Consider the following 15,886-nt stretch of genomic DNA (forward strand, 5'->3'; position numbering starts at 1 on the left):
GTGTTCAACTGGAAGGGTCCTAAACCCGATTGTTATGCCAGATGGCTGAAGGATGTCATGTTCCATCAAAAACTAGAAAGATTAATTTACCCAAAGGCAGAAAAAGATAAGTTCAGAAAACTGATAACTGATAACGCCTTGGAATGACTCATAATGCTCTTTATGAAGAACATGTGGATCAATATGTAGCTGGACAGTGTGTATGAGTCCATTCTCTTTCTCTCTTCTTTTTGTGCCTGTGTTTTCTTTTGTTTTCTCTTTGTTATGCAGCTTTGTGCAATTTCCTTGATTACTGCAATTTTTATTATAATTCTTGTCAATTGTGGGCAGCTGTAACCTGCTGGGATGGGACTGGGCCGTGAGTTGGACTGAAATTATGAGTAAGAGCAACCAGGGGGTCAGGAAAGGGGAGGGTGGTTTTATATTTTGTGTGTATATATGGTGATTTTGTACTTATATAACTGAATATTTTGAAAATGCAATAAAGAGATGTTTAAAAAAGAAAGCTTTTTCCTCATCTGCCTTCAAATTGAAAGCTCATTTTTCAACTTGTGGATAGTTTAAAAAAAATATCTTAACTCAAGGTCAACTAACTTTTTCAAGGGCTTTCAAACACATCGCTTGATTAAAGCGCCATACTTTGGTCTTGTGAAGACAGCTAAGTAAATTGTATCCACCGCTGCAGACTGTTAAATGTAGCCACAAGTGCCAAAATAAGCTAGTAAATGGTAGAGCTGGGTATTGTTTAAAAAAATAACGACAGTACCAACACCCTTCAAGTGATACCGATACCTATGAAGTACTTTATTCAAATGGAGTGGCATGTAGTATAGCCATAATTTTGGCCTAATAGTTTTGGTGGCATCTCGGCACGCTGAACTGCCAACTCTGCCAAATACATCACGCTCAACGTCATCATAGACTAGTTGCTGTAGCTGCTGCTGTGGGAGTGTGAGCTCTTCACCAGAGACAGTTGTAAGAGTCTACCAGTCCATATGCACACAGTCACGGAGCTAACTGTTAGCAATGGCTAATGTTACGTGACCATTATTAATGGCTTTGACGACAGTGTCAGAGCAAGAAGGATCAAATGCAGTTATCGTCTGACTGGAGACATTTTGATACAACTTGATTATTTTGATTGATAACTAAGAGGTATCATGCACTGATACGCTAGTAAATGGGCCTTCAGTTAAGATTATTTTGTCAAACTGACCGAGTGTTCAACAGATGGTGTGTGTGTGCGTGTTTGTGTGTGTGTGTGTTGGTTAATGTCATCACCCTGTTCCTCGTTTTCACTTACTTGAATGCAATTTTGTTTTCAGCTTCTGCACTTAAAATATGTGTGAAAAAGTAGATTTAATACAGAAACGGTGCTAATTGCAGTTGGGGGTGAGATGTTGTGTTAACGCCTCTTTAGAGGAAAAAATAAGACACAAAGAAAAGGATATTTTTCCACATGAACTGAGGTGTTTTTACTGCATTTCAGTAACAGAAACTGCCTTATTACACATTGTACTCACAGCGAAAAAGAAGACACGTCCTCAATGTCAGTGAACAAAGTGACTCAAAGTGGCCTTTAGGGGAGGGAGTCTGCGGAATCGGACACAGGCTCTCTCCGCTCAAAAGATGCACTCCAGACAGAATGCAGGCATTAAAAGCACCCAGTTGATGCCTTGGCGGGTCAATACAACACACACAATGGGTGTAGATGTGATCGACAAAACTGTGGGGAGGGGAGGAGAGGGGGGACGATCCACTGACACAAAATCACTGGAATGGAGAAGACTTTTCATTCACTGGAGGACATGCAGTCACGCCGGTACAAAACTCTCTGGAGTTAAACGTTTACTGGCATTAGAGAAAGTGTGCAGAATACTAGCCACTGGCTGCTTTTTCTAGATAAAAAGTACAACTGTGGTGGCCCCTGTTGCCTCCGCTGTTGGTGTGGTGATGCTCCAGTGATGCTATGCCAGTGTTGGGTCATGTTAAACGGGAAAGTTAGACCCTTCAGGAAGTAAAGGTTAGTCCAACCTTTCCTCCTGGGTGGTCGACACTTCTACTGATTACTGCTAACACCAGTTTTGTCCTTTTTGTCCACATGAAAAAAACTTTTCTGTGTTATTTTTCGGAATATGATACTCTTGCAAGTCATACACATCCATATAGATAGATGAACTCTTTTTTTTATGTCAGCATACAAGGTAAGCTGGGTGACTATATATGAAGACAACAACTACAACTTTCACAGCACTGGCATTGGTTAATTTTAAATACAGTACTCAAGCATTGTTAGATTAATAAAATAAAATAATAATAATAAAAAAAAAAACAAAAACGGAAACATAATACCCCCGAAAAAAAATAGCTACTGTACGCAAGTTGGTTTCTCCCCTAAAATGTTTCTTTTGTGTTTCAATGGCATGATGTACATATTTGTTTTAACCATACCAACAGACATTTATCCAAAGGGAAAATTGTCTATGCAGTGTATCACTTTGGATTTCCCTTGATTTCATACAGTACCATGCATTTATCTCATTAGTTTGTGTTTATTTTTTATTTTTTTGTCCTCTAAATTTTGACTGAAATCATCAATAAACGTGTTAACATAGCGTTGTCTTCACATAGACTCAGGTAATGGTGTTTTAGTCGGTCATTTCTCGGTGCACATCCACCCTATTGCATGTTGACAGGTTTTGCAGGATACAGTGGCAATCGTGGGGGTGGGGGTGGGTAGAGAGGGTGAGGGGAATTGTGGGTAGTGGGGACAATGTGGGTGTGGGTTATGGGACATTGAGGTGAAGGGTGGGTGGGGAGGGAGGGAGGGAGGGAGGGAAGGAGGGGTTTGTCAGGTCTGTGTATGTCGAAGGAGGGGGGGGTTTGGGTTTGTCAGCTCCTAGACGACAGCCTTTGAATCCTTGCAGACCTGAGTGGTGGTGCCTGAGTTAGTCTGTTTAATGTCCATCCTCCCTCCCACATGGTTCACTGGTCTGAAAAGACAAATAGAACCGTGTTAGGGCGGATTTTGTCGAGGAACTTGAGCAATGATGCTAATAATCAGCCCTGCTGTTGATGATTTGTTCAACACGGAAGATCCCAGGAATTTAAGTTCAGTCTGTAAAAGCGCGATAAGCGATCATTTGGGAAGTAAACTTCCAAAGAGACTGAAAGTGCCGTCGCTGTGACTCTAAACACTTAACAAGTCCTTGACCTCAATCTGTTGCACAGTGACCGGCTCCTGTTCTGTGGTTTTTTATCAGAAAGGACTAAAGACAGACTCACGTGGGGCTGCGGGGAAAAGAAAAGCAGCCGATTTAGAGGAAAAGTGTGTATCTTCATGTGATTATCCAAAGCTTGATAACCAACACTGTGTTAACAGCAAGGTACGGGTGAGTTAATGAGTTTTAGAGGCTGAGAGGGGGAATACTGGAGCGAGAAATGAGCCGTTAACTGCTCAGGTGAAAGTGTAATTGCTGCCATATTTGCCCCTCTCTTGTGATGACGTAAATGAAGTTGTTATAATACTGCGGTTGTCTTTCCTCTCTTTGTTCCTTTCCTCTTCCTCTCTAAAGGAGACACTGGGCTGCAAGAAAACAACCCTTCTAATTTTTTTTTCCTGGGGCACACCTCCTATGAAAATACTCAGAAATGCTTGACAGTGATTTCCTCTTGAGTTTCCAAAAACCCCAAAGTGTTCCGACTTTATTCTCCGCTGTCCTCCTTTCCTCCCTTCCTCGTTGCGTAGGGGAGATTCGTGGAGAAAGCCCTCTTTCCTGCCATGACTGAGCCTTGGTGGCGATAGCCATCATGCAAAGTATCGACTGACAGGAGTGTGATGCATGTAAATATCGACGCCTACAGTTGCTTTCCTATGGAAGAAAAATGTGTAGCGGATATGTTGGATGTGTGCGCGTGGGTGGGAAGGGAACTGATGATGGGCCAGCCTGCAGCACTGAGGATTTGCAAGATTGGCACACGCACATCTGGCTCTGACCTACACGAGCATCTGCAAACCCCAATTGGCCGATTGTTTAAACATCCAACACTGAGTGAGCGTGCAGCGTTGGTCTGTGTGTGCTTGGCGTGATGCGTGTCCTACTGTACCTTGATGGGGCCATCCACCGGGTCCAGTCCCTGCTCCGACAGCTGTTTCAAGGCACTTAGAGCAGCCTGAGAAGAGAGGGAACAACAGATGGTCGAGTGAGTGAGGGAGGGAGGAGGGAGAGAGGGAGATTGGGTGGGAGGAGAGTGAGTGTCACCCTTCAGCTGCTTTTCAAATAACACTTACTCTGGGAAACCTGATGCCAGCAGGACACTTTCCCTTCGCTCTCTGTTGTCTTTGGCTCCTCTCCGCTCACTGTTTATCTAGCGTTATTGGGTTAACATTTCCACTTTATGTTTTGGCTGCTCTGCATTTTCCTAAGTCAGTCTGAGTGACATCTGTATTCTCGGTGACCAAAGCTAAACAAATATCAGCAGCTCTGAAACACCTATAAATCATAAAGGTAACAAAACACACTCAATCTAATCTGTGTAGCACAAAAGTCCACACGAATCAGGTAAAAATAAACAAGCGTGTGTGTAACATTTGTGTTCTTAATTGTGTAATGACTTAATTATGTTCAATTTGTGGTTGAGAAGAGGAAGCTTTCAACACTTCTCAGCCTCACACTTTTAAGGAAATAGCTGAATTGACTGTTTGCGCTCACAACCAGCCATGTGAAGCAATGTGGTGCCATGTCATTAAAAAACTATATCCATGAATCCACACTAAGCAGCTTGAATAATTCACCGATGCCTTGTGCCAAGCCTCCATCAGAAACGCCATGATGTCATTTCCTTCCTGCTCATCGCCCGCCTGTCTGTGCCTGCGAGAGGGGCTGCTGGTGATGCGAGGAGGGTCCAGCCTGCTATCATAATATAAGCAACATGTGTGGGAGTCGAGAGGTGCGGTGTGGACTGACACACGTGATATGTGAAGTGGGACGGAAGGATAAACAAAATAACAGAGAGGCAGACGGTGTTTTAGCGATACTTTCTTGACATTTGGTTTTGTAACGCTGTAACTTCCAAGTGTTGATCAACTCCTGCAGGGACGCTTAAAAGACAACCACTGAGCTGAGCCATCGTCACAAAAAAAAAACCAATTAATGTCATGACCAGAAACCACTTGTGGAGCACTTCTAGTAAAGAGCTGTTTAAGAGTGCCAACATGAACTGGTCGATTTGATCTTAACCAGGTTTCAGGTCCAATCCTGACACAGATACCCCCTCCATCTGAGAGATTGGCTCCAGATGTGTTAGTCCTCTCTCTGTTTCCCTCTGTTTCTCAGTATCGGAACATATAAAGGGAGTAACTGGGGAATATATCTTCCAGCAGAACGGACACCATTGGATCTGCCAGTGCATCATGAGTGACAACTGTTCGAATACAGTACGCTGCTCATTATCTGTGCAACTGTGTTATCATGCTGTCTCACAATGATTTTTTTGTGTCCTTTAAAAGCACCACCAACTGTGTTTAATGCTTGCTTACAACTGTTTTGTCAATGTTGGCGTCAAACGGTAGACAATTATTCACGAAATACGAAAAGTTATGTTCTAAAGCACACCAGGTGCATGCTCAAACTCAAAACAGTGCGCACCGATTAGCTGGGGTATCCAGGTTGAATTACATGTTTCCTTGAAATGTTGCAAAACACTGTGCCACGGACTTTGAGGCATGTTTTCTCTCCTGTGTCTGAAGTGTACCCAATCAGCAGCAACATGTGAGCAAACCAAATTCTAGGAGATCTTTACTTATTGTGCATAAAATTTTGTTTTTATTTCATACTTTATTTGTGAATCTACATGTATGTTTGCCATGCCAAAAAAACTTTACAAAAAAATTAACATTTTGCTACTTTTTAAAGAGCTAGAGCTGTCATGCCGTTGGTGAGCTTATTTCTCTCATCTTTCATCCAACTTTTTGGGCGAGCACAGGCGTGACAACAGTCGGCCCTCGTTGCAACTATTCTCGACGGTTCGAGGTTTGTGTGTCCGGGGTCATGTCATTTTCAGCTAGTGGACTCATATTAGTTTTTCCAGCCACGTTAATTGCATAATTATCTATTGTAAGTGGATGAAAATGGTTTCACTGCATGTTGTTTGCACACTTCGTGTTGCAGATTTTTCGAGTTAGTCATAATGAACTTGCAAATGTGCACCATCCATATTGTAGATTTAGTAATCATTTTATTTGGGCCCCTAATTTTACAAACAGCAAAAACGCTGAAACATTCTGATGCTGAAGATGTTGAATCCTCTAACAGTAGTGCTTAAATATACTTATTTGTTTATCAACACAGTAAATAATGCACTGGTAATAAAATAAATAAAAGTACTGATAAATACGACTTTATTTAAAGTGATGATTATTGTTGAAAAGCTGCTAAAAATAAAATTTTAAAATTACATCACCACTGAAAGCTTCATTTTTTTTTCACATCTGGTGATGCATCCTCACACTCTATCACTGGTTAATCAGCGGCGAGATAAGGCATACGTGGCTCAGCTCAGTAGATGAGTGAGATGTGACGACTGACTGAGTTTACCTCATTATGGAGCCCACCAACGTCAATCTGTACTTTATTCTTATTAGTAATATCAGTGGTACAGACCAATTAAATTCTCCCCACATGAATATTTGACTCTCAGACACACAGACAGAGATGTCTCCATGAATAACGGTCTGTACTCAAGTTAACATGCAGAGAGGAAACATCTATCACGCTTTAATCCTGACAAAATATAAATCTTGCTGCATGGCATATGAATGTGTCTTTATGGTATGCAATATGTAGAGGAGGATGTTACACACTATCATCTGTGTGCTTGCGTTCGAAATCATTTTCAAAGTGTTTAACTTCAGATTAACAGAAACATAAACCAGGAATCGTAATTTATGACTGACAGGTGCAAGGGTCAAAATCTGGTTTGTATCCATCAAATTGAGAAAAAAAAACAAAAGAAAAAACTGATGCTTACAGGTACTGAAAAATGTGCACAATATTGTAGGACTGGTTTGAAAAATTGATACTGTTGGGTTATTTCTGAGGGCGTTTCTCCAGAGACTCAAAAATCAACTGGAGCCCCTCGAAGTCTGTAACAGACAATTTATGATGCAATGTGTTTTTTTCTCTGTGAAGATCTGACAGCCTGTGAGATTTAGAGCTTGAATATACTTGCAGAGATTTAAGGCGACAACCCTGTAAAACATGACAGCTCAAGGAATGTTTTGACAATTACACTGTTAATAAACATAAATCACATCAGGAGACTCTTTATATAACCACTATTATATGCATCAGCACATCGTCTCACAATGACCAGGACTGTCCGCACATACTGAAGCGGAAAAAGTAATTAAGATAAGAGGGAAACCTAACAGATTAATCTTGAACACATGATCAGGTCACACCTGATAATCAACAGGGGCAGATCTATCTCCATTTTCTCTTGTGGCCAATAAATTGTAATCACAAGTTTCCACCAGCTTCCCCGTGATTACCTTTTGTTTGTTGTATTTATTCGTTTTGGGATCTTTCTCTCCCTGAGTAAATAGCAAGAGCCCATCTGTTGGAGAGGTGGTGGGGGGGTGGTGACTGGAGATAAACAGCCATAAATCAGCAGCTTGACGGTGGCAGCGCTGCTGATATACGACAGGCAGGCATAAGGGCCGTGGCAGCCAATCCCTGAGCCGAGCAGCTCAGCGAAGGACACGGAGCCTAAGACAAATACTGAGCCTATCTGTGGGAATGGCAGCCAGTGAAATCATTATTTTTCTATGAGATAAGTTGGTCATTGTTAGAGGCAGCCACAACACTGATGCATCAACACCAGGAGAGTATGTTTAGTCTGAGGCTGAGATGCGCAAGGTGGAGGTGTTCCATCTCTGTCACGGAACAAAGACAGAGTTAGAGGCGGGTCAGGAGGAATCGATGTGCAGAGAGGATGCTGAGTCCCAAATAGGAAAGGACTGGAGTGGCGTAGGCTTTAGAGTTCAATGCCTAAAAATGGATAAAAAATATCATATCTGAAGGTGTACCCAACAGCCACTCTCAAAAAGCAATCTGTCATTGAAGACCCATTAATCCTTTAAACATAAGTATAATGACACATTTTTAGAAAGTCTCACCTGGAAGGCATTCATGGTGTTGCACTTGTTTGTACAGACCACAATACATTGGTACTTCCAAGCACAAATTCACAGTGCCAAATGTCAGTATGTGAGGGTACATATGAGCAAAAACGTTGGGTTTAGAGGAGAGGCGGAAGTGCACAAAAGCTTACTGAAACCTAGAGGGCTGCAATACAGAGCCATTGGATTCCACTTCAGACATGAGGCAGAAGCACCCTGAAGCTGGCCATGGAGCTCCAAGGCTTCTCTGTTGGCTTCCCAGTAAACTGAAGTTGTCGCTGCAGCTTTGATTTCTTTTTTGTCTATTACAGCTTATTCAAAAATTAGTCAGGAGTTTGTACACAAGAAGAAAAAAGCTATATCGACATCTGACTATTACTCACTACTGATAGAGTATGGAGGTAGCTTCAAAAACAGTGCCTTATTCATTTCAATGAGACCACTGCATTGGCACAGCAGGGGTGGTTACACAGGGGGCTCCGAAAATAAAATGCAGAGTTGTTTGGCAAAAAAATATAACCTTTTGCATCTGGAAATGCAAATGTGTGCAAGCACACATTCTATGAAGGACACCTTGTAATGAGAACAGCATGATGTTTTTCTTCTTGAGTGACTCTAGAACATCTTTTATCTTCACACTCGAAGCTGTGACAGCATGCCCATTCCAGCTCAGCCCCTTCAATTTCTTATGGAACAAGTACTGAAGTGTCCCTCATCACTCCCCCTCTTCACCTATCCTTTCCTCGCCCCAACTTTAGATAACAACCAAGCACTCTTCATCAATCCAAGACTGGGAGTCAACATGAAGCACCCCACAGTCACTTGACACATTCATCTATCTATCTAGCTGTCCCTAGTTCAAAGGCTTGGACAAACAACGGTCAAATGTGATGGCATCTGAGGAGGATCTGCGACCGTGGCCGAGCTCCTGATGTGGAGTGACAAGGGCGGCTCATTTTTCTGGGCCTGCTGCGCTCTTAATGGCTACCCCGACAGAGACTTCGCTTCCGTCAGCGGCTTAGCCAAACAAAGGCCTTGTCCCCCAGGAGTCCCTGGCACCGGCCTGATGGATCTGATGGATTGTTGGATCACATCGACCCTGACAAATCAGACCCCTGTGTCAGTTCTCACTGCTGGACAACTAGGTTCTAGGGAAGCAATGAAAAATAATTAGGGGATGACGTAAGGATAATGCTAGTAAAGGAGCAGAAAAATTAAAAAGTTTGGTGGGAATGGAAGCTGAAAGGAGGAGATCCTTCGATCTCGATCAGTTCACCCTCTGGCCCTCAGTAGCCATCAAAGACACCAGGGAGGTCCTAATGAGGTGAAGACCATCAGCACATCATTCACTCTCACATACTTACATCTCTTTCTCTCCTCCTACTCTGAATCTTGAGAGCAGCAGAAGAAAGAGAAACTTTAGCCTGGTTTTCATGTTCTCTTGGCTTTATCAGATCAGATCCTGCCTCTGCTCTGCTGGAGGCCAGATGAAAGCATAGACATCAGCTGAAGGTTTAACCCAATGACCCAGTCTCAGTAGTACAGTGGTATTTCCCTCTTCACCAAGCAGATCCACACTCCCAGGGCTTTCTCCGGCTCTGTACGGTCCAGCTAGACTATTCGAGCACTTCTCTAATCTTAAGTCCAAGCCAAGAGCATCAGTGGCAGCCTCCCATCTTTGCTTTGATTGGACATCAATTTCTAAGTCATGTGTTTGGACATCCACGTTATCTCGAGGAGCATAGGATTGGTTTCGTACTCATTTGAAACTTGAAACTTGAAACTATCACTTAACAACTCTGCAGGTGCATTAAATTAGATGTATGTGGGTTGGTATACAAAAATAAAACGAAAAAGCTGACGAGATAAAGTTTTAAAGGCTCAGTGGTGTGACATTATGTGACGTCATGCAGGTGGGAGTCAGTATACACTGTTGTTGGGTGGGAATGAGGATGGCAAAGCTGTTCAGTGTCCCACAGAATTAGATGCTATATTGGGCGGTAGCTGATGACAAGGGAGGTTCAGCACACTTTCTTTTTTCCATGGTCCATGAACATACCACAGGTGGAATGCTTTAGAAGTTTGTTTTTTGGGTTGATCAGCTTGTTACTAGATCAGAGCAGATCATATTAGATCGAAGGAATAATGGAGCAGCTGCTGCAGAGGTGAGTGAAAGCAAACTTTCTGTTGCTACCTTTAAGACAGGCTATGCCCAAGGAAAATTATTATGTGGCTGTAAATGCTGATATTGTGGCAGGCCACAACAAATAAATTTAAGTGTGGAAAACGCTGCCATTACTGTAGCTACAAATTAAAAGTTTGAATGGACTGCTGCAAGCATTTAAGCATTTTAATGTAACTACTGTTTCTTATGGCTAGATTAACATTGTATTATTTACAGGAATCATATCAAGTGAGATAGACTTCCCCACATCTACGAAGTACCACTTCATTCCAGATAAACACAAACTGCAGCACTGTTTCACAAACACTTCAAAAACAGTTTCCTCTGAGAATTTGAGACAACACTGGGGTGGACGGACTGTAACCAGAACTGCCAGCTTTTGTGTCCTTAATTGTACAGTCACCATTCCTCCTCTTATTCTGCAATAACACACTGGCAGTCAGTTCTTAATAATGCTAAAAAGAGTCCGGTTAATGTCGGGTGGCTGGTTCTGAGCTGCTGCGGAGCAACGGGGGGGCACTCGGAACATGAAGGGGATACAGGACGGCTGCTGATGAGGATGATCTAAGGGACTTCCACTAGACTAAACAATAACCAGAGTGGATTTCAAACAGAGTGTTTTACAGTCAGGACCTGGGAAGTTGGAAAAATGAGTGCCCTGTTGTCAGGGAGGTTCTGAAGCTGGATATATTGTTCTGGAGAGGGCTTGTTCAGTTTTCAAAAGGCCACATAAAACATTGACAGTGCTCCCTCTTTTTGTGCTCACTCCCCAAAGCACAAAGAAACATGAGATACGAGGGAAGAGAAACCCAGCCATCTTTTTGTCCTGTATTAACCCTGATGTCACTACCATGCATTCACATTGCATCTTTCTCTGATGTTCATTAAATTCTTTTAAACGTTATCTATTGCTGACTCTTCTCCGTTTTTCCTTCTGTCATCTACTCTCGAAGCTTCTTCTCACCCCTTGGCTTTCGTTTCCTCTAAATTCTTTGTATTTTCTTTCTACCCACATCAAAACTCTGGACGGGGATCACTGGAATATTTCCGAATAGCTCGTGGAGAACACCTGTGTGTGCATGAGTGCTGGCAGTGTATGCGTCTTATTTGTTAATGCGGTGTGATATGTACATGGATTCTTGAATAACTACAGAGAAAATGTATTCAGATCCTCTCACCAAATCTCTTCCTCACTTTCTCTCCAGATTTCACATCCTCTTCCACATTAGAGGCATTGATAAAAGAAGCAGTGTGTGCCTGTCAGTGGTTTAGCTGTAGCCTGACATCACGTTGTTTCTTCTGAAGTAGGACTTCATACGTGCTACTTCACTTCTTATGAAAGAAACTGCAGCAACTGTGAATGTTGTACACCTCAATAAACTTCGCAATGAATAAATCTTTTTGATTTGTGCATACTTCTCAGTCATGTGTGCATGCTGCCACATTATGGTGATCAAATTCCTTCAGTGGATAGTGTGTGTATTCTTGTGTGTGTTTAAGATGAGCACTGAAGGCTGGCTGAGCTAAGTTAGAGGGTAACGGCAGTGGGGCTCCCCAGGGGAATGAGCCTTCACTGACATGGGAAGCCATAAATAAGGGCCCAGGGCGCAGCGCCATGTCATGCGTCATTTGGGCCGGAGAGGCCTGCTTTATCCCCTCCCATCACCGAGCTGCTGAGCATGGCACCTCCTAGGGCGTAATACAAAACATATGGGCAAAGGGCGAGGGGCAGAAGCACCTCAGCATACCATACTCCTGCCTTGTCAGCGACGCTATTCGGAGGAAAAGCAGATACAGCCAAAGACGGCCTCTATGATAACACTGTGCTTGTATGCCACAATGAAACTTTGTTAAGACACATCGCTGTTATAGTTATTTTTCCATACAACATCACATCATAATTATGGGATAATGGAATTGAAAAGGAGCAGGTTTAACTGGTAAGGCCATTTAGCAATTATAACCAATATATGAGCAATAAATACAATTTTGTTCAAAACAACCCATACCACACTATAATGTAGCTGTATCCAGAAATAAGAACATTTTCAGTGTTTATTGGTGTATTTGTAGACAACTCTAACAATAATAATGCATAATTTATCTTAAGTACTTTTCAAGGCATGTATATAAACAGTTTTTGTGTATGAACTATAGCTGGGTTTTGTTTAAAAAGATACTATACCAGTACCAACACCAGTACTCTCAAAGTGATACAGATATGGAGTACTTAATTCGATACCCATGTGAATGGCATGTAGCAAAGCCATACTTTTGAACATTTTGATGGAATCTCAACTGCAAATCTTTAAATACATTGCGCTTGACTTAACCACACTACAGAGTATATGGATTGTTCTGCTGTCGCGGGAGTGTGAGCTAGCCACCAAGGACAGATGAGACAATCTGCCCACCTGCACACATACAAAGTGACAGGGCTAACTGTTAGTATCACGTGGCTAACATCACCCAATGGCTGTTTACAGGCTCAGAGTTGAGCTGTTTCTCTGTCAGTGTAACTTTCATGGGACCTTTAACAGCTTAGTTTTGGATGTTAGCTGCTACTGCGGGCAGATGTCAAACTTACCAACCGCCAGGAGGAGAGTGGCTCCGGAGATGGCAGCAGCAGAAAATTTGGTGATCTCTTAGGGGGCTGGGATGGTTTGGGATCAGGTATCATTTGACTGGAAATGTATTGATACAACTTGCTACACAGCTATTTTTGTCAATATCTGAAAAGTTTCAAGTACCGATACTCAGACCTAGTATTAATAGCTAGAAATGCTTCAAAACACTATAAAATCATTATATGCCAATATATAAATATCTTACAAATGACTCAGAAATTATTTAAATCAATATTAGGATATTTTAAACAAGTAGGGGAGAGGGTTTAACTTTTTTGTTGTTTTTTAAAGATTGATACTAGTGAGTTTTGTTTTGCTGCTCTGGATCAAGAGTGACTGGACACTGACTACATGACACACTCTTTAACCAAGAAAAGAAAGTATGACACTTTCCCTTGTCATCAAGAATGGTGCCGATGACACACTTTCATCATCTCCATTCTCCTTTTTCAAAGGAATCTTCCACCCACAGGAAGTTACGCAGGGGAGCCTATGTTTGTCCATCTTCAATATTGCTAACTTATTCCAAGGTTGCTGATGAATCAGTGACTAAATAACGCATGAGATGAGATATAGGGCATGAAGAATGCATTAGTGGAGGGACTACTGCTTGTGAAGATATTGGTAAGAGGGAAAAAAACAGCCTCAAGGCCAGTGACTCACCAACATGACAACTGACTAAGCTCAAATGCTCCCCAAAAAGAAAATTCCTTGAATTTTCATGGATTAAGACCCCCCCACCATACACAGATGCAACCTGAATGATGAGACACAGTCTGGGTGGACTATTCCTTAATGACTCATCCAACAACCACAGTTTCTTCATTCACAATGTATGCTCCCCTTGTATAAATTACATAAACAGAAACAATGTTGCTTCACTGATATTACTGTTCCTATAAGTCATCTAAAGGATAGCAGGTGTTTCACAATATGTGGAGGAGATTTTCAGATGTCATACTGAGGATTCACTTTGTGAGCTAACTGTGGGTGATTTAGGAAACACCCACATGACCGTCCTTTAGTTAAAGAGGACCTATGATGCTCATTTTCAGGTTACTACTTTAAGTTTGGGTTTTAACTACACGTTTCCATGCTTTAATGATCAAAAACACTTTATTTTCAGGGCGGCCTCTAGCTCGGTGAATTCTAGTCCTATGCAGCAGCCTGGGTTTGATTCCGGCTTGAGGCACTTTGCTGCGTGTCATTCCCGTTCTCTTTCCCCCTTTCTTGTCACTCTCTGCCTGCACTAAAATAAAGGCAAGAAAAGCCAAAAGAATAATCTTAAAAAAACACTTCAAAACTTCACACTTCAAATTCACCACTTCCTTACCTTACAGGGTGGTCTCTGTCTCCCACTGTGCCGCTCCCTACATGTTCGCAGCTGCAAAGAGCAGTGTTAATGTCAAGAACACTCACTCTGCAGCAAAATCTGGGGACCAAAATGTCCCCATTAGTACACTGCACAGAAAAAAAAACACCCAACTGCTCGACTCAAAGCAATCTCAGTCAACCAAGGGTCTCCGACTTATGAATCCTACTTTCAAGGGCCACCCCTTCTACCAACCATGAAAAATCACCTATAATAGCTTCTAAACTAAATCTTATCTGAAATCAAAACGAAAATAAAAACATCAGCAACCAAGATTACTGGTCACTGATGTTAGCTTGTAGCTAAATGTAGCAGTCTACTTGAAGCCAGGAAATGACTGTAAAGGTATATAGCTGCACTTTCTACCATTAAAAATTACCAATAAAAGCTTCTACACACAACTATTCCGAAACAAATAGGATTCCAACCTGGGTAGAAAAAACACACCATCAGCAACTAAGATTACATGTTTTTCTGACGTTAGCATGTAGCTAAATGTAGCAGTGTAGGCTATGTAATGTAAACACCTGCTGTAGCACAACTGGAGCAGATGACCATATAAAGAAACTGGTTACAATCTGATTACAGCTTGTCTAGAGAAAAAAACAGCTGGAAAAAGAGCTGTCTAAAGCTTGATGGTTTTTGCTCACAGGGATCACTTTTCCATGAAGTATCCAACACCTTAAATATATATCTTTTTCCATCAGGTTTCCCCAGTGACTTCAAGTTAGTGTTACATCACCACATCTCCACCTACAGAGATCCACCTTTCTACACCAGAGGGAGAACCTTCTATAATCCTGAACAATTGGACTCAAGTTGCTCTAGGGACGGTACAAAAAGCCGTGGAAGGAAAAGCCAACCTTCAGGCACTCGCTCTCTTATCAGCAGTCGGATAGTGATCGGTCCCGAGGGGCGTCCCATTTCTCTCTTTTCTGCTCTTCTCTGCTCCTAATCTCCCTCTCCTTTCCTCTTTTCTCTTTGTGTCAAAGATCGACCACATGATCCTTTTAACCACTCTTTTCCTGCCAATTTTCATTGTCCTGGATTCAAAATGACAAACTCACACTGTTTGCTTGGTGATGAAGTGCACAGCATAATTAAAGTGGGCAGCAGTACAAGTGGACGTTGGGTGGGGATGCAAATCTGATGGCTGTGGTTGTTGCCAGGCTGCTAACACAACCAGAGGAAAAGACCTTTTCTATCCGCAGCATAAATGCACGGGGCAGCCCACACAAGAGTTAGGATCCAAGGTCTTAATCACTTCTCCCCTTTTTGCATAGATAATAAACTTAGTGAAGATACTGCAGTGGGCCGTATCAATCACTAGTGTAGATATCAGCCTGGATGTCAAAGAGCATTGCTGGCTGTTATCAGTACTTCCGTTAAAATTGGAAACCAATTATTTCTTCATCGTTGGTTAGGGGTGAAAGCTAAAATAGTGTTAGTATTAAAAATAGTCTGCACAAATAAAGAGATAGGTCTGATGAGTCATCGGAGCAGCAGCTTCGGTCTACAGA

General features: G+C 42.1%; 1 protein-coding gene across 1 annotated transcript in view; it reads right to left on the reverse strand.

Moving 5' to 3' along the window:
* Positions 1–1,448: 1,448 nt before the first annotated feature.
* Positions 1,449–15,886, reverse strand: part of stau2 (staufen double-stranded RNA binding protein 2) — a 103,868-nt gene continuing 89,430 nt past the window's right edge. The window contains exons 14-15 of the mRNA XM_042510548.2: positions 4,108–4,173; positions 1,449–2,993 (exon numbers count right to left, since the gene is read on the reverse strand). Coding sequence (XP_042366482.1) covers positions 2,958–2,993; positions 4,108–4,173 — 102 coding nt within the window. The 3' untranslated portion in view covers positions 1,449–2,957. The remainder of the gene's footprint in view (positions 2,994–4,107; positions 4,174–15,886) is intronic.

The sequence above is a fragment of the Plectropomus leopardus genome, chromosome 21 (assembly GCF_026936395.1).
Source record: "Plectropomus leopardus strain MGB_pleo_1.0 chromosome 21, ASM2693639v1, whole genome shotgun sequence".
Classification (NCBI taxonomy): domain Eukaryota; kingdom Metazoa; phylum Chordata; class Actinopteri; order Perciformes; family Serranidae; genus Plectropomus; species Plectropomus leopardus.